The sequence below is a fragment of the Haliaeetus albicilla genome, chromosome 13, assembly GCF_947461875.1.
Source record: "Haliaeetus albicilla chromosome 13, bHalAlb1.1, whole genome shotgun sequence".
Classification (NCBI taxonomy): Eukaryota; Metazoa; Chordata; class Aves; order Accipitriformes; family Accipitridae; genus Haliaeetus; species Haliaeetus albicilla.
This window is the reverse complement of record NC_091495.1, coordinates 23253760-23273800: the sequence shown is the minus strand read 5'-3', so window position 1 is coordinate 23273800 and position 20041 is coordinate 23253760. Positions and strand designations below refer to the sequence as shown.

At 38.3% G+C, this 20041-nt stretch overlaps 1 protein-coding gene across 8 annotated transcripts in view; it reads left to right on the top strand.

The window, feature by feature from the left end:
- The window catches only part of LTBP1 (latent transforming growth factor beta binding protein 1), a 209152-nt gene that overhangs the window by 164731 nt on the left and 24380 nt on the right, over positions 1-20041 (top strand). For all 8 annotated transcript variants that reach the window (XM_069800474.1, XM_069800473.1, XM_069800475.1 and 5 more), the window contains 5 exons: positions 458-583; positions 7900-8025; positions 10273-10416; positions 17642-17824; positions 19140-19226. In XM_069800474.1, coding sequence (XP_069656575.1) covers positions 458-583; positions 7900-8025; positions 10273-10416; positions 17642-17824; positions 19140-19226 — 666 coding nt within the window. The remainder of the gene's footprint in view (positions 1-457; positions 584-7899; positions 8026-10272; positions 10417-17641; positions 17825-19139; positions 19227-20041) is intronic.

Genomic DNA, 20041 nt, shown 5'->3' with positions numbered 1-20041 from the left:
TCCCATTCCCCATGAGCAAAAAAGAGCATTTGGCTTTAAATTATATAAAATCAGCCTACTGGGAGAGATGCAGCTCCAGACCTGCTGGTGACACATGGAGCCAGATGCACAAGTTGACCAGCATGCAGCAATCAAAAAGCAGTGAGATGGAGCCATCTGAGAATTCCCCTAACACAGAAGAAATTTTGGCTAGTATGGAGCTTATACTGATACCTCACCAATCACTCTCATCTGGTCATCCTCATCTCAGAGAGTGATATAGTGAGAGTATGATGCAGCAGAACATACTGATGCCTATGCATAGTTTAAGAATGATCCCAGATTTGGTTACTCTGGAAAATAAGCCCCGTTTATGTAGCTATTTACACTGCTAGTGGAAATAAAAGCTGCTTTTAAGACCTTTTTAACATTAAGGGTATGAGGATTTGCAAAGCTATTAATGTCTCTGTGTTTTCAGATATCAATGAATGTGAGAGATCTGACCTCTGTTCACCTCATGGGGAGTGTCTCAACACGGGTGGTTCTTACCAGTGCATATGTGAGCGGGGCTTTTCTGTGTCTGCAGATGGCCTAACATGTGAAGGTGAGACAAGTTACAATAATGCATTCCCATTGATTTGCTGTTATTAGTTGGGTGAGAAAAGTAGTCAGTTTGGGTCTAATACCCCCAAAACCACTATTAACTCTGCAATCTGCCACCTAAGGGCCCTTCGTTCTTTGTTGTAGATGCATGGAGTGCTATGTTGCTGTTTGAATCGTAAGAAGTACAACAGGAAATGTAAAAAATAGGCAATGTAAGGAAGTTATTGGGTTTTTTTACAACCTGTGTTTTACTTTTCTTGATATTTAATAATTTTGCTATCTTAACATTGGATTATATTTTTTTGAGCAAAAGAAATTAGTTAAAAAGAAGGAATATTAACCTAACTATGGCAAATGATGGCAAAGGAGGGAAAGATATTCTATGTTAAGATACATGAAACCTGTGGACAACTATAATAATATGAAAACCTATTCACAGATGGGAAATTATTTCTATCTTATAGCAAGGGTGGAAGGAATAAATACATATAAAATGCATGTAAAGTGAGTTTGGAACTCAGGCTTCTGATAAGCTTCAGTGGGTAAGACCTTCCTGCCATAAATATTTAGGGTTATTTAATTTAAAGCTTCTTAGGTGCATTAGCAGCAAGCCTGAGCTGCCTGAATGTTCTCATTGCTGTGTGTGAGACAACAGAATCTTGTTTGTCAAGACCTTTTTTTTTCAAAAGATGCAGATGAAGCATCCATACAACAGAAGTAACTCTAGTGAGAAATTGTAGTAAAATGCTATCTATGATAGAACCTCAGGCATTTTGAAATCGCAGAAACAGAGTAAATGGCAGTAATTAGATCTTTACAGTGCTAAAGCCAGCTTATTCTTTGTAAATGTATGCAGGTATGCTTATACAGGTATTTTTCATACAAGATTGTAAAAGCTGCTCCAGTAATAACCCTGGTGAGAAACATCAACCAGGAGCCTAGAATTTAGGTGTAACTAGGATTTTTATTTGGTTATAGCATGAGAATATATCCTGTTGCTAATGGAATGCACACACTTGCTAATGATGCTGCTCTCCTGCACTGAATTTAAAATAGGAGACTTGTGCTCAATGATACCAAAAAGATAAGTGGCTTTGTGCAGTCAGTCAGTGATGCCGACATAAAACAAAAATTTCCCTAACTGGGTGAAGAATGGCTGTTCTTGTGGATGAGAGGACTGTTCAAGACAAGAAGCCTTGTGGGAAAAGTTCAGAAGGGGAAAAAATTATATGGTAGTAGTTTGGCAGGATGCATACAGAAGAAAGCACTGAGCAGGTGATAGCTCAGTATTAAAAACTATGGGTAGTGGATCTCAAGCATCCAAGAAGTAAGCAAGCTGTTCCCTATCCCAAATTATAGGCCAGTAAATCCGCATGTGATTGGTTTTCATGGGCCAGCTCTTCCCATAGTTCACTTAGGGATAGTGAAAAGTTTCTTCCTTCAGTGGAGGATGTGTATTGAAACTTCTGTCTAACTGTTGCATTTACTCCCCCTACTTTTACCAGAGGAAAAACAGCACTATAGCGTTATTATATGAGCTGGCATATGAGCTGGCATATAAGCTGGCATATAACCTGCCATATAGTTAGTAATATAATATCTAATGGAATGAAATACACTGCTGGCAAGAATACTGTTATGTTGATGTAAGGGAATACGTGCTGTGTATTTAGATATAGCATGACATCAAACACCCTATTGGTGTTTTAATTATTATTGATAACTAAAAAACATCCTGCAGTATTTTTGGTGCTTTTCCTCTCTAAACATTTACTTTATTTTGTAATCATGGCATAAGTTGAAAGAAACATTCTCTTACTGCCAAGTCAAAGGCCTGGTCAAGTAGGCTAGGGAGAGAGAATCTGAGTAACTCCAGTGATTGATGGGCAAGGCAGTATTTTGTGATTTCAAGGAATGGGGATAATTCCAAAGCATGTTCATGGACTCTTTTGGCAGTATGTATACTTTTCACCCAGTATTTAGGAAGGATATAGTTAAATATCTTCAATTTCTCTAAAAGAAAAGTAGTAGCAGGTGTTTTGCCTCACTGTTGAGCATAGCTGAAAAAAAAAAAAAAAGTGGTCAGGGAAGAATGCAGCCTGCTCTTAGTAGAAACCAAACACTTTATTCCAAACCAAAGTTAGAAGAACACTTATTAACCTTGTGAAATCAAACTCTCTGAAATTAAAAAAGGCAGAACTGAATAGAAACACAACTTAAAAAAAAAAAAAAAAAAAAGTCTGTGGCATCTAATTTTAGGGGATGTACCAGAAACAATGAGCCCCTCTGTCTGGATCTCTGACAGTTAATAAAGTAACACAGTTCCCAGGGAAGGGTTACCATCGCATATGATGAAGTACTACAAAGTTAATCTCCATTAGAACAAAAAAGCCAAACTTCTACTAAATAGAAAAAGATGAAATCACAAGATCTTATTTCCAGGGTTGTGAGTAGTTTTGGAACTTTTTAATGAAGAATAAAACAACAAGTACAAAAACAGTTGAATGTGCTTCACAAGTAATTGGTGGTGTGTATGGAATACAGATCAGACTTTATATTCAGCACTTGGAAAAGTATTTTAATAACTTGGCAAAGCAAGGGTACTTCTAGTCTTCTGAAGCCACAGCACTCCTCTTCTGCCACTATTAGTTTCTCCATTCTGTCATTTTAATAAAAACAATTCTAGAGTTGAAAAAACTCATTTGAAGGGAGCACTGATGGCGTCGGTTTTAAATATTTGTAGTGGTGTCAGCTTCATGTGAAAAGGCAAGACAAACCAAAATGATCAGAAACAAACGGAATGTCTGACATTCCAGGTACTGCAAAAGGATGTGGCTTCCAGCCGCAGGAGCTACTGTTCTTTACACTATGTGCCTCTGTGAATTTACTTCTGGTTAAGTGAGTGAGAGTAACTGTTTATACCATCAGAGAAAGAACCTAAGGAAATTTTGCTGGGCTCAGACGCCTCTCTGTACCTGGAGTATATTTTCCATATCTCCAGACTGGTTTTGTATGAGTTTGACTCGTTTTTTTGAAAAGTCAGAAACAACAACAACATAAAACATTTAAGAACCCCATGTGGTTCAGTCCTGGTATGGAGTTTTTATGGCCATTGGCCAAAGTAAACTGAACAGCTGTGGAGACTGTGTCTTCTTCCAAGGTGTAGACAAACTTCTGTTGTAGCGGTGACATTCCACTGCCACCTGGCCCCAGACTCAGCAATTTGGCTGCACCACACTCGCTGAACAGGAGGCTCTTGGAGCACTCCCTAGCTCCCTGTTGTGCTCTCTGGGGTTCCTGTAAAGGCAGCGTTCTACCCAGTTGGCTGCTAGTCAACTGTGTTGGCAAAAACCCAAGTTAGAGGTTTTCTGACGCTTAAGTCAATACCCTGCCCCAAGCGCCTCTTCTGTCTCCATGTCCAATCCTGTATGTCTCTCAGTGGCTCCCTCACTTTTCTCTCTCTCTGCTCCAAGCCCTGACCTTCACTGCTTGCCTCAATAGGCACTCCAAAAAAAACTTACACATCCCACCAACCAGAGCTCTGCTTCTTCCTTTCCCTTCACTTACTGTCTTGTATCCTGTTCTCCTTTCCTTGTCCACTGAATAGGTCACCCATCTGAGCCTTGCACGGAGCATCCACAGATCATTCTGTGATCAAAGAATAACTTACAAATCTATACACAAAGATGCTACATTGTCCATTGTTTAAGATGACTGCATACCTAAGAAGTCTGAAGATCAGGGAAACAAAGAGCAGAGCTGTGAACAGTGCATAACTGTTACCTCTGCCACCAAAGACATTTTAAGAGAGTAGATGTTTGCTGTAACTGCACATCACAACCATAATTCCAGCCATCTACAGGGAAGACAAGGCAGCTTTAGGAAAAGGGTATGGCAAATCTAGGACTCCTTTTGGGGCAGAGTATTATCTGTTACGTGGAGTGAATTTTATGCAGTAGACAACTTGTTAGCTTCACCAAATCTCTGGTTAAATACTGAAGATAGCTCAGGCTTCTGCCAAACAGATTCAAGTATGCATCTCCAGAGTGTGCCTCTGTGAGCTACCTTCTTGTTTCACAATGAGTAATCACAGACTTCACCAGCCTTCTCAAATTTGCTGATAGAGATGTTTTAGGGCATCAACTACTTCTTATCTGGAGGCTGGCTAGAGAAGTAAGAACGAAAAGGGAGAAACAAGAATCTCTTTCTTACCCACATCATCGCAATGGTGGAATGACCATCAAGCATTATTGCCTCTAAATAGCCAAAGTCTTTATTCAAATATTCATTTTTCTAATTTTCTCATGACAGTGATTTTTATGTATGGGTGTTATGGGCAGCCCTGGAAGTCTCAGAATCAGAGCTCTGTTCCCCTAAGCACTGTACAAAACTGTCCTAGGAAACAGTTCCTCTTCCAGAGACTTTGCCATGTAAGTAGATTTCAGTGAGATTTAAATATCATGCCTGAGGTTAAGTATGCCTTCATCTTGTTCAGGTTGGCAGAAAACAGGAACACGCTGTTGAGCGGTATAGGAATGCGCTTGAGTGCACACATGTTTTGCCTTTCTTTAGATCGTGGTGATGCTACATCAAAAGAGTTTTGATTAAAGCAGGCAGCACTGAGTCATGGATTCTAAAACAGGTTGTAATTACAGAGAACTGCTTTAGTCATTGCATAGGCATAGGACATATTAGTTTCATATTTTTAGTTTTTCCCCTTGCTTTGTCTCCATATAGCAAGAGAATTGCTGATTACAAGCCTCAAGCTTTACAGGGTGATTAAAGAAACAAATGCCCTTTCCGGCTGTAAAACAGGAGACCTTTGAGTGAGCTGTCTAGACAAGGAAAAATATTTGGTGCTTGGACCTTCTCTGCAATTTCCCATACACTGAAAGATCCAGTCATGTTCAGACTGCATACTTTTTAAAAACAAAACTGTCTTCTGTGGCTATATTATATACTAAATCAGGACACTTGCTACAATCACAAGTTTTGTTTCTGCAGGTTTTTAGTCAATGACCTTAGTTTACCTTTGGAGAACCAGCTGCATGATCCATTCCCCTATCTGTTTCCTTTAAAGTTTAGCTATTAAGTAAGAGAAATACTGTTATTTAGGTAATTTTAAAATCCCCAGTTGTAGTTTCTTCTGTCTAGGCTTTTAACAGAGTAACTGTCCTGTGGCTCAGGAACTTTTTTATTAAACTATAGTTGGCCACTGAAAATATGAACACTGCATTATTGTCTGTTGTCTTAAATTCCTGGGTGTCAATCCACCATTGTTCACTCATTTTGAATTCCTTTTCTTAACTTTTCTTAATGTGGTTTTCTGAATCAGAGATGGAGTATTCAGATTTTTTGTCCAGATATGTGAAACTCTGATGATCACATGAGACTAAATGTTAAATAAGGTATGTTATCCAGGTATAGTGCACAGCAGCAAGAGGCAGGGACCAGACCCCCCCTCTTTTTTGGGGGGGGGGCGGGGGGGGGTACAATTGTAGTCATTGGGACCACAATTTACTCCATTGGTACAGAAATTGCCAGAGACAGTTTTTTAACCTATTTAAGAGATTGTGGATAGTCTCTTCTGGCCTTAAAAATCTATATGTGATTCTAAACTTGTTCAAACCCCAACCACAGCACATAGGAAAAGGTGTTTTTCAGGACCCCCAAAAAGCCTCTCCCTGAGGCAGACAGAAGCACGTGTGGATGAATTTGAGCACTTAGGGGAGCAAGAGGGCAGCACAACAGGTAACCTGTGTGGGTAGTAATGACATGATGCTCAAATTTGGATAGCCTGGGGAGCTGTGACCATGAGGTTCAAAGACCAAAAATTCCTTTTCAGCTGAGTGTAAGAAAATCTAAAAGTAATAATGTCCTTGCTTGGTGAGCACTGTCAGGAGAAGAATGAAGTGCATCTTTGCTGACTTTTCTAGGCCTTTGTTTGACACAGCTGTGAAGAGATGTAGGAGTAGACAGGACTACATTTGAGCCCTACTCTCTCCTTTCAGAAAAACACCAAGCAGCAGTGCTGCTTACCTGTTCAAAGAAGCCCTCTGTGGCAACATAGGATTCAGTCCCACCAGCTCTTTAGTTTAGTGAGTGCCTAAGGCCTTCACTGGAGGTAGAATGATGGTAGGCTCCATCACATGAAGGTCTACTCTAATGCGCAGAATTAATGATAGTAGCTAGTACCCAGATAAATCAAAAGTGAATCACTTTATTCACCATTTAAAATGTAATTACCCCTGAGGCACAGTGCAGAAGGTAATTCCAAGCAGACAGCTACCTTACTTAACAGTCATAATGGTTTCTAGGAAAGAAATATAGCAATAATTTCTCTGCTTCACACTGCAGAGGAATTTAGAAAGCAGAAGGTACTAATCCTAGTATCCTAGCAAGTTCTCAGTTTCAGTTAACATTCTTCCTCCTGAAGAACACACCATGACATCTTTAATGACCACAGGTGGTCAGGGCCTTGGGTTTAGGTCTTTCTTTGAGTGAAGATAAAAATAAAACATTCCTAGCCCTTGTAATACACTTACAAAAATAAACTATGTTCTGCCACAAGCAGCTCTGCTTCATTATAGTTTGATGGGCAGCTGAGTCAAAGAACAGACTTGGTCATGCAAGTGACTCTTACTTGTAAGGCCAGTAAACCACAAACGGGAACTACAAATGACAGGGCCAGTACAGAAAGCATGCAGGCATTGTAATTACTTTGCCTACTTGAGTAAGATTATTCGTATGTGTAAACTTACAGGATTAAAGCCAGAAGGCTCACTTCACAGATATTTACCACTTACACATGCACCATGAAATTATCTTCTGTGCCGAGAGCCAGAATGAGATCTGTGCAGCACTTCTGCACAATGGATGCAACCACACCCTTGAACTCTTCTTGTAGGCACAGTGAGTTCAGTTTCACACATGTTATTGACTGTATAGCGCTAAACTGGCAGAATCTCTAAGTCAGTCAGAGAGATAGTCATATTTAAACTATGTCTTACTCTGTGGTACATAGCATCATGCCATGATTGGCAGGTTTGGTGAAACAGATAGGAAACAGTTGACCAAAACCATTGTCTGACATGAGGTATTTCCTGCAAAGTTAACGCTGAAACAATTTCTTAAATCGTACAGGTAGTTACATGAAATGTTTGTGTCTTGTCCTTTGTATTTTCCTTCCCAATGTACAGAGGGACATCGCTGCAGCTGTTTGCAAAAATGGCCCGTCTGTTGTTTTTCTGCACTCTTTGTGAATGTCTGCCTTTGATTGTCGCAAGGCCTGTCTGATGTTAAAATTCTTCCTTGCAGATGTTGATGAATGTGCGAATGGCACAATATGTGGCAGTCATGGATTCTGTGAAAATATGGATGGCTCCTACCGCTGCCTTTGTTACCAAGGGTATCAGGACCCGCAGGATGGGCAAGGGTGTACGGGTGAGTTCTTAGGTGCAAGTAGTCATTCCTGCAAGGTTTTAGTGAGCAAAAAGCAGCATATAAGCAAAATACGTTTTCACAAAAACATTTTTGTTTTCTGTCATTTTTTGTTAAAGTTGGACCACTTACTAGTAAAATAAGGTTGAGCTGTGCTTTACTCACTGAATTTTGTGCCGGATGGGAACTTAACTGTGTATCCGTTTAATGAGAACCTGTTATTAGGATTGAATGGAAACCAACAGCAAATAAGCTAAGCCACTCATTTTATCTCTTTAAGAAAAACCAAGAAAACCCACTATTTCTGCACATCAGGACCATTCACAAATATAGATTGAATTTCATACTTTAGCCTATTTAAATGCAACATCTGTTTAGTTTCTTAGCTGAATAACCAGAACTCTGTACTACCCCCTACAGGAAATAACATCTGGCATGTGGCACAGCCAGTCTGAATTAGATGGCATACCTCCCTAGGCACATTGTATTTGAACAGATTTTAACATTGGCTTTGAGCTCCAGGAAAGACATCTATCACCATGAAAAGATGTGAGATTTTGTAGATGTGTAAATACTGCACACTTCTCTTGTGATCTTTCCAGATCTGTTGTTAATAGTGATGGTTGGACCTGAGAACCATCTGAGGCAGCACAAGTTTCTAATATAAAATTAATACCATATCAAGGAAAGGTATTCATTAAGCAATATCTTCAAACCAGACTCAGGATGAAACACATTTACTAGGAACAGAGACCTAAATGGAATACCAAGCACAGAGGAGGAGTTAGAAGCTTTACAGAAGTGTTTGTATGTGTTTTCTAATATATTAAACAGTTTTATTACAAAATTCTTTATGCCATTTGGCACTTATGTTGCAGCATACCAATGTATATTTTTGCATACAGTGACTTTTCATGGATTAAAACAAATGAAGCAAAGAAAGGACAAAAAAAAAAAGGAAAGCAAAACCTGGTGTGAAACTAAATTTAATTTTGAGTTGCCAGTGAAGTGATTCTGCACCAGAAAATAATGTCTTAGGTTTTTTTCTTGTATACACTATGTAATATAAAATACTCTTAGAAATTTTGATGCCAGTTATCTACCAAAACAATTTTAGGATAAAGTAAGTCTCTTTAGTTCCTGGCCAGGCAATGTTCCACAAAGACAACTTATTCCTTATGACAGGAATCAAGCAAAAAGATAAAGAAAAATCTAAGTACATTTTAAAATTGCTGAGCAAACCATAAGTTAAAATGCATATTTATATAAAAATACACAAAAATCAACATTTGGTCATATGACTAGATTTTCATTCTTGCTGGGTAAGAGGTAAAAAGGCTGAAACATTGCCTCACAAGTTACACTTTAGACCATGCTTAATTACAGAAATTTCTGAATTGTGATACACAAATTACAATTTTCAAATTCTGTCATTAGTAGACAAAGTAGATTTTCAAATGTAAACTTTAGCAACTGAAAAGAGAGTAAAGTTAAGTGACCCTGACAGTATTTGGTAACCCTTGTTTAAACAGCAGACAACTCTCCCATCAATCAAAAAAGCATTTCAGGGTAGACTAGTTAGCAGGTTTATGGAATCCAAGTTAAAAATACGTGGGTTTTTTTCTTTTGCAGTGTTCAGCAGGGGCTCCCTGGGTGACCTGGGTGTAACCCTTGTGGGTTCCAGAGCAGCCTGTGAGGCCATGCACACAAGAGGCACATGGTGGCAGTGGGGCTGGGGAATTCACTGTTCAGTAGATGTTCATGAGGAAAATGGGACTTTCAGGAGAAAAGGGAATTCTCTTTTATAGTGCAGTCTGAATCACATGGGAATCTACTCATTTTGCTCCTTGAGTTCAGTGGCAGTTTGATAATGAAGAAAGTTAAGAAAACAACTGAAATGAGTCTGAATCCTAAATCCCAAGAAAAGGGTACAAAGAAAAGCAAGTATTTAAAAATGCAAAAGAACACACACCCCCCAAAAAAAAGAAAAAAAAAAGGCGGCCAGTGTTCTGGTCTACAAGCAGCACCTAATCAACACCAATAGTCTATAAACTGTATTGTGGCTTTCAGGGGCCTTTATTTCAAAGGACTGACTACTTGTTTATGAATCTACTTAGGTATTAGTGAGTTTTTAATCCTTCCCCAGAGATGGCATCTGTAATCTGGCAGACAATATTGGCACAGATACAGCAAATAAAAGAACAAACTGTCAGTAATGGGTCTGAATTATGTTTTGGATTTTTTCCCCAGATGTGAATGAATGTGAAATGCTGAGTGGAGTATGTGGCGAAGCCCTCTGTGAGAATGTCGATGGTACTTTCCTGTGCCTCTGCTCTGATGAGAACCAGGAGTATGATCCGATGACCGGACAGTGTCGCTTCCGTACCTCACCAGGTAAAATGCTAGTTGATTTGTGCATGCTTGGCATGATTTCCACTGCATATGTAACCAATGGAAAAGTAAAGTTGGTTTAAATGCTGGTGTTGCTTTAACTACAGCAGAAAAATTTAAAACTTTGTCTTCTTGAAAGCGTGTGCATGAAAAGAGGCATTTCTAGGATGTAATATGTTATCAGTGAATCATTAGCAGAAATACCTAAATTTTATACATCATCAGACTTGGCAGTAATAATGAACAGTTACAGCAGTTAAGAGTAAACAATCTCTTGTTTACTGTACTGTAACAATGAAATGTAATATGGAATCAAGTCTATGGCCTGAGTGATTTTATTTTTTGTTCAAATTTTTACAAACATCCACTAGTACACTTGGACAATGTTTAAGGGAGCATATGATTAAAAACAAACCTAGTACTAACATAAGTCCTTAGAAAAGGTAGTTGGGAAAGCAAAAAAACAAAACACTGAATTGTTGTCAAGTCTCTTTGAGTGCCTTTTTGAGTGCCCTTGCCTGTTTTACTCCATCTTTTGTCCTGTTTTTCCTAGTAGTCCACTGTACTGGATTTGTGAGCTTTTGTTATCAGGTTTTTTGGGTGTTGCAAATACTACTGGAAATATGCTCATTAAAAATGAGTTTACAACTCTTAAAGTTGTCTCCACATTTCTACACTGATCCAGTTTGGAGAAAGGAACAAGCCCACAATAAGGAACAACAGAGTACAAGAAATGAAGAGATTTAGTTGCACAGCTTTTTTCCCCCTCCAGAATGCAAATCTTGGTATTTTTCTTATTTTGTTCTTCCACTGCAGGCTGATCTAGCTTCCGGAAAGCTTTAGAATAACTGGCTCTAGTGCCAGGATGCAGAGTCTACAGCTTACAAGGCTGTGGCTATTTTCTCCTATCACTCATGGTCTTTCAGACTTGTAAACAAGGTTGCGATATCTGTGACCTAATTGCAACAACTTTTTAGATCACTGAAAGTAGCACTCAGCAGCACTCAAGAAGTTGCCTGTGAAGTATCATTAACAGCTGATTGACAAACTGAAACCTTCCAAAATCTTGTGAGAAAGATTCAGGCTTATGGGAGCTTGTGTTCTGATGGAGGAATGAAAAAAAGTAAGATGGCTGCGGCAGCAGAGCAATGCCCAGTGGTACTGCCTCCATTCCTGTTTGCAAGGAAAAATTCTGCAGTGCCTTTCCACCATAAAGCAGATTAGCTTAAATAACCGCTGATGATAACTGAAGTAGCAGCATTTAAAATTCTTCCATGAGTTTATGGAAGAAGAGTGTTTAAATTATATTACCAAGATTTGCAGGAGATGCGAATGCCATCTTTGTTTTGGTACTGTGAGGATGTAGTACTTGGGATAATTCAGCTACTTGTCAAACAAAACCAAAGCTAAAGAAATTAGCAGAGGACCTGAGCCCATGTAAAAAGAAGTCCAGGGAGCATTCAAGGACATACCCAAGCGTTACTGTGGGGAGGGAGGAGGTGAAAAACCCAGTGTGACTGATTGTACTGTCAACAGATGAGTACTCTACTGTCAGTACTAACTCCATTTTGTTGTCACTGGTGAACATAGCTTTACTGTGATCAGTCTGGAAAGAAGCCATTCTTCCTTCCCCTCCAGCCTTCATCAGGCCCTAACAAAACATGCGTGCTTCACCTTTGTCTCTTCTCTGAAAAGGTCATCAAGGAGGAAGATCTCACATAGGAGACCAGAAGACATGCAAATCAGGACCCAGTGAGATGTACTTTACATAATATGCTCTTGAACTAGAATAAGGAAAAGTGGCAGTACTAGGAACAGAGATCTTACTATTTATTCTCTTACCTTTCTTCCAAAGTAAAAGGAGGAAAGTACTGTCGTTAGTTCTTCTTAAAAAGGAATCTTGCTTTCCTGTACATCCTGCAGTCTCGCTGGGTTTTTTTTCCTCTTATCAGTTGGCTTCTGTTTCTCAAGACCTCAAAGGCTGACCAGTCAAGTGGTGACACTGCCCTATGTACCTCTGGATTTGACATTTCAGGAGCTGACAATACACGCTTCATTCTTCTACATCTGCTTACTTTGCTTGTTCCGATTTTCTTCTGGGAACCAATGGGTGGCCCTTGTGTAGCTGTCAACTGAACTGAAGAGGGAACAGAACCAGTCTTTTCCTCCCCATTTGTAAGTGGCATAAGGCCCATGTGCTCACTGTAGGATAAGCAAATAACAGCTATGCTGGTTTGCCCAACGATGAGTACTTCAGCATCCCCCGAGACCAGCTGCAGTATGATCATATAGGAGTAGCATGCTATCTGCCTGCAAAGAGCAATGGAATAGCCACACACCCTCTGGCTTTGACAAGCCACATACTCAAGTCAGGCACACTGCTTTGAGAGCTCCTACAGTACATGTGGACATCATCTGTCAGCATTAGCTTGCATCATGCCTATGTTCAGAAAGGAAGAATTTAATCTGCATTATTGTGTTGCAGATCTCTGTCGTTCAATGTGGTATACTCAGCTTTTGCTTATTTCTCATTTTGTATTTTTGTGCATAGAGAAATGTTCGTCAACCTCATATCAAGTGCAAATAGGTGAAGATTGTTCAAATATTACTTTAATTTGGGAACTTTTTTGCATGTGGTTAAAGGCTGTTAGCTTTGTGGAATGCTATGTGTTCACACTTTTCTTTACTCGAAATTAGGGCTCTCGAGGCTTCCTTCTATTTAGATTTCACTTGGTGGAAATTCATCTATTGTTGGCTGTGTCCTGAAACAATCCTCTCAGTGTATGTATCAGGAATTCTAGCCCATATTGTCACGTTCCAGTAACAAACCCCAAAAAATTAATTGTGCAAGGTTTGATTGTCTTATTTGCCTCCTCTCTCCCCTGCCGTTCACAAAATGTAGCAAATGTTTCAGAAGGAAGAAAAGATAAAGGAGTAAAGAACTCTCTTTTGTATTAGATGAAACTTTGCTGTTACACATCTTTGTGCCTAAGAGATAAAAAATGCCTGGTTTTGGTTCAAGTCTTCTCATTTATTCTTTTAACAAGATATATAAAGCCATTTATGATTAATTTCTAGCAAGTACCAAGCTGAATATGGTTTGCGTAATGATCCGTATTAGCATGGTTTTAATTGTTTCTACATAAGAAAAAATGCATGTTTAATATGTATCTAAATTACTAATATATACTAATATAATATTAATATATCTCATTGCATTGAATCCAGAAGCTATAAAGGGTAGTATATATTTGAGGATTATAATAGGTATGATTTAAAATGAGAATTGTAAACAAAAGTGTGTGTGTGTAAACATAAGCATATCAGCAGGAATCTGGCTTACACATACAAAGGTCAGTAAGATCACTAGTTTGGGTTACAGCTCAGCCAAGGAAAAGAATTCCAGTGAGAGAACTCCACTAAGGTACCAGGGCCCACGTAGGTACCTACAGCTAATTTAGATGTTGCTTTCTTCTGGTTACATGAAACGTGACCAGTTATTTATGGCAAGATATTTAACAGTATTTACTAGGATTTAGAAGTAAAATCACAATTTTGGTGTTCAAACATGAGTCCCTCCTAGACTGATTTGTATTAAAACAAAATCAATCCCCCCTGCATCTAACCAACCACCAGCACAAAAAATTTAAGGCTGTCAAGTAACAGTTTATAAATCTGATCCAAAAGCTTCCTCAAGGCTAGAAATTTGGTGCCCGAGTACAAATTCTAAATTTCCTAAACCTTAAGGGCTTTCTAAATGTTAAGACTTTAAAGGAAACTCTTCATATTTGTGGGCTGGGTTTTTTTATGGCACTATGTGCATTTACCTTTTTCTAAGGTAAATAATGATCTGAATTTCAGTCACCTATGAACATAGTCTTAGATATCATTTTTAAATGTGCATCACTTGCACTAATCCCTGAATTATACATATGCACATATATGCATGTACACTGCACACACTTTAGGTGTTGTAGCTTGCCACATGTGAGGCCAACTGAGAAATCTAAACAAGTACACCCTGACGATAGGCACACACCAGTCTATTTTTACTGTCTTTTGGAAAATCAGGTTCTGAAAGTGTGTGTTACTTAAGCTGTTTGCTCAGTCATCAGAGTTTTGCTGAGGTTTTAGAAGTCATGAACTTATAATGATGATTTTTCACTTTAGCAACCACCTTACTGATTCTACCTGTGAATAAGAGGTGTTGGTACACAGTTGCAGTATTTAAGATCCCATCAGTTGTATATGTTTTGGGTTTTTCGGATCACAGTTGTTAACAGGCTGCTATTTAGGCAATTATTTAACTGTATGCTGAAGTCTAAGCATACGCTAATATCCTGATTATCCACTGAATCCTATATTACTAATGCACATTTTTGCATCAAACACATTCTGAAGCATATGGTTGGATCAAGGTTATCCTAAGTATATAAATCTATTTCTAATAAATACTTCAGTTCAATCTAGCAGCAACTATACAGAATCTCTGTTACAGGCTGTTAATAGAACAGTCATCAACAACCTGATAAAACTATGTTCCTTTACCAGCGTGCCTTAGTAGAGAGATATTTTACATTTTCTAATAACAAAAAACCTGAAACAACAATGATATGAAAAAATAAGTATCCATTCCCTATCATATTTTGTCAACATACCTAATGAAACCACTTTCAAAAACAACCTGTTTACTAGATGGTTAATAATGTATGAGAGAGAAATTATAAGCTTGTAGACTCAGACTGGTCTTGGTTAAAAAAAATAATGAAAGATTTGTGTCTCATTTGCTCCCCAAACATTCATGACGCCTGCTTGACTAACCCTCAGTCACAGCTGTGTAAACAACAGACTTTTAAGCTGCTGAACAGATAATGGGAAGAGAAACCAACACATCCATCATATGTAAAATGGGAATAAACAATGACATGATGAGACTGTCTCCCCTTCTTTGCGGGGCAGCTTCTGGTGTTCTTTCTCTGGTAAACAGCATGAAAACTGCTATGCTTTTTCTCCTGTTGAAGATTTGGCTTTGATTCAGTTAGATGGCAAATGGCCAATGAAAATGTATAATTTGGTGGGTAAAGTACTGCTCTCTCACCTTGGAACAACAGATTTAGTTCAGTTGCATTTCTATGACACATGATAGTCTTAACGCCGTTCCTATTGGATAGCAGCTGATACCAAAAAAACACCGCACTTTATGAAATTCAGCACATTATGGAAAATTGTAATTATCTGATGAGGGGAGACCACAGGCTAACCTAACAAAGATGAAATAAGCACTCAGCTGGGTGTTTCCTTTAATGTACAACTTAGTTATATTGGCAAAACAGCAAAGGAAAGTTTGCCTTGTAGGTGGCAACATTGTACTAAATTTGAATAGAGGTGTCTGCCAGCCCCTCAACCTACCAAAACAGAAACAGTCACTTTTCTCCAATTGTCTGTTTTGAATTAGAAGCCAAAAGAACTATTACTCACATTCGTACTATTGAAGTGCAATAATAGGCAATCTATACCGGCATTTTTAAACCCGCTTTTCTCAAAACAGATCTAGTATTTGCATGCCCAGTAAAGTTGCCTTGCCCCACCTGCTTGGGGGAATGTGGGTGGGCTGGGATAACAGGCTTGAGGTAACAAGAGCTGGAGTTCATTTCATTCCTTCAGCATTTGTTGGACAATCACTATCTTCAAGCTCCCACCTCACAGCCATTATTTTTTAAGTGGATGGGATTAGAAGAAAATCCATCCTATAACTGGCTTAAAGAGGCTGAGCTTGACCTCCAAGAGACAAACAGAGGTGGACAGATGAGGTGGTCAAGTGAGCTTGGCTCTCCCAGGTATACCAATACTTGTAAGTGGGCCAGCCTTAAGCTCTTTTTGAAAAGCACTGCAAGGCAAACAAAGGTAGTTTATATGCCACAACTCTTTGGGTCTCACTAATCTTCTAGCATTTTGAAATGCACTGTCACTCAGGTATAAAATGAGGTTTTGATTCCTGCCCGGATACATGCATTACTTGAGAAATGTTTCATGCTTGGCACATTATACGAGAGCCTGAGCAGAAATGAATGAAAACTCAAACAATGGAAAATCAGCCAACATGCAATAATTTTGAGTAGGTTTTTGTGAATTAAACATTTGTTAAGTGCTAAGCATAAAGAAATTCCCAAGATAAAAGGAAATTAACTAGTCACCTTGAGATTTATCTATCTTAAGTTCCTGAACAAAGTTTTGGGTTTGATTAATAATGTTAGCATTTGTAATTTTAGAATTTGGTTACTTTATGGATGGCCTATGAAAAGCTTTTCATATTGATTGTGTGAATAAAAATTTTATGTGATAGTTCCCACTTCTGAGCTCCTGATGAGAATTTTTGTGGAAGTCCAAGGTTAGATAGACAGAGTTCTGCAAACATAGAAGCTCTAACTAGGTATTTCTTTTCAAATTTGCTTCTTGGTGTAGTTTAGGAGTGCCTTGCTTTAGAAAGGTCTTTGACTATTAATAGGGGATTTTATTGGATCTATGAGAGAGACTATTTTGCCTCCAGTCCTTACAAATATTGCGAGAGGACCCACTCAACTGCTAAAGGCAGAAAATCTGACTTCTTGGTTGGATGCCTATTTTAAAGTAAACAGTTAACTTTGACATCTGCACTGTATTCCTCTGCTTAATGTGGAGTCAGTCAGTTGCTTTTGCAAAAATCATAAAGGGCCTTGTATTCAAGTGTGGAAGATGCTTCTTTTCCAGTGAAATTAAAAGGGGCTGGAAATGTTCATTCTTTTGAAAATCGGGCCTTTTCAGTTTGTACCTTAGCTCCTTTATCTGTAAAATGAGGTTGTAATGTTCACTCACCTTTGTGAAGAGCTTCCAGATTCATACATGAAAAGCACTATGTCAGTAGTTGGGCATGGTAGTTAGATAGCAGAGCATGAGAGCAGGTAGTTCATGCATTGCTTAAAAACGAAAGAAGCGCAAATGTGAAGAATCCCTTTGTGGCCAAGCTGTAGAACAGATCTGAAAAAGTCAAAGGAAGGTTATCAACTTCCATCATTCTTCCTAAGAACAAAAAAGTTAAACCAAGATTTGTATGTAACCATTTTCTTCCCTGCTTGACAATGCTGCTCTTCATTGTGGTGAAACTGAGGGTACTGTGGCACTTCTGATTCTCCTGTAAAACTGATTCATTTCACATGTCATCTTACGTGGTTTGTTTTCCTTTCACCTTTAGAATTACCAATAGAGGCTGATCAATATGAAGATGGAAAGAAGGAGTGCTACTACAATCTGAATGATGCTAATTTCTGTGACAATGTGCTTACATCCAATGTAACCAAACAAGAATGCTGCTGTACCTTGGGTGCTGGCTGGGGTGATAACTGTGAAATCTTCCCATGCCCTGTCTTTGGAACTGGTAAGAGGAGGCCTTCTGTCCCTTTGCAAACTTTTGAAGCATTGTGTTTATGTTAACAGTAGCATGCTTTGCCTTCAGAGAAGGCTTGCCCATTAAATCCCATATTCTGTAGTATTTAGTCATGACTTAATCATGGGAGACTTCCATGGAGGAAAAATTAATAGGAATAATTCATACCTGGTGTAAATCCATTGGCTTCACTGCAGTTACCCTAAGGATAAAAACAGCCTGTTACTGAACAGCATTATCTCCAACTGATTTTAAACAAAGATGGATTCTCACAGAAGCTTTTTCCAGATGCTATGGTAACACATTAGAGTTTTCCCACAAGCTGGAAAACAAAGATAAGCATTACAGCGTTTTTGAGCCTGCAGCTATTCTTTGTAATATTTCTACAGCACTAGGAGTTACTGATATATATTATGACATTAATATTACATTTTGCTACTTACTGAACAATTCAGTTAATCATGTTGTCTGCAGACCATTGTTTAACCTCTAAATATCAAATTAGAAAAAAATAGCCATATGATATTTGTCACAAATATTGAAAACAGTACTTGAAACATAAACAGTGATGGCTGAAATTCAGAATCCAGCTGGAAAAAATCATGTAAGAGAGAACATGTGTAAACTTTTCAAGATGAAATACTAAAGATTATTTTTCACACAAATGTATCATCATCTTTAATTCCTGTGTTAACTATACTTTAGAATCAGTGAAACTGAAATGAAATGTGCTACAAAAAGAGCATCTCTGCTTGGATGGGTTTATTTGATTCTGTATAGTCTCCAAGACACTTCAAATAATTTCGCTCTGTAATCCACACCATGTTCTCCTGTTGCAGTCAATTAGTGTTTTGCCTGTATAAGGTCTGAAGAATGTGGACAGGGGATTGTATCTCAGTTGGGGTATGACTAGATTGCAGCTTGCAGTATAGCTCAGAGAGGCCCATGCTAGCTTTAATTAAGATAATTTGGCTACTGGTATTGTTATAACTGCACTGCACCATGAAACCCAGCAAGGAGTACATTCTCCTGCCAAGGAGCAAGAGAAAGTAGTTTGCATGGAGCCCTGTGATGCTGTGGGTACCCTAGCTAGGTTTTGCAAAGCTAGGTCTGCAAACTGAGAGCAGGGGAAAGTCAGGCTGTAGTATCCCCCATTCAGCTAAAGGTGTGCATGATTGCCTGATAGATGTGAATAAGGCAAAATATCACCTCAGATTTCTCAAAATACCCTGAAACAAATATGTAACATATGTATGCGAGTAACTTTTTCTTAACGGCAAAATTTTTTGTTTTCTCTCTCTCCTAGCTGAATTTACTGATTTGTGTCCTGAAGGAAAAGGTTTCATTCCCTCTGGAGAATCATCTTATGGGCTTCTTGCTCAGAATTACAAAGGTCAGTACTGACTTTGTATTAAGTTTAATTATTTCAGAAGTTGTGGTAGTTGATTGACTAGAAGTGTGAGCCAGCAATGTAAACAGACCAATTCAAATTTTATTAGGTGACAAAACCAGCTTGTGATATGAAACATTACTGAAAATCATCATTTGACAGATTGTTAAGAATGTCAATTATACAGTCTCTGTAATATTCTGTTTTAATTTATACTAAGTGCTATATACTATGGCAGTAGGTGCTGAGACCACAAACCTCAAATACTCATTTACATATGAAATACAAAGCCACCTTAGATTTGTAAATAAATGTATGGGGTGTTGGGAGAGAGAAGAAAAGTTCTGTTAAACATTAGACCCTACAAGTGAGAATGAATATAAAAACTGAAGAGAATTCAGCAATGATATTTTCATTACAGAACTTCATGGAATAATTATTGAACAAAAGACTGTACAGAACTATGAGTGATAGGAGTTGGTGGGTGTGGGCAGGAGGGAGTTGGCATCACTAAAGGAAGAGTGACATCAGCAAAATTCCTTTTCAAGTTTAAGAAGTAGCCATCAATATTAATAATTTGTGAGATTCATTTTCCTTGGCATAAACAGACTGTATTTGTGTTAGCTAAAATGAAGTCAACATATTATCTTTGGGTTACATAGCAGCTACAGGATCTTTAGAAAAGCACACATTTTATATATTTGTTCCTATTGGAATTGCCGTTTTATAAATCAAGAACTAAAGGTAGAAAGTACTGTGTGTTTGTATCACATAAAAATGCAGTAAAATTTACTTTTTTTTAAAGACCTTAATAGAGG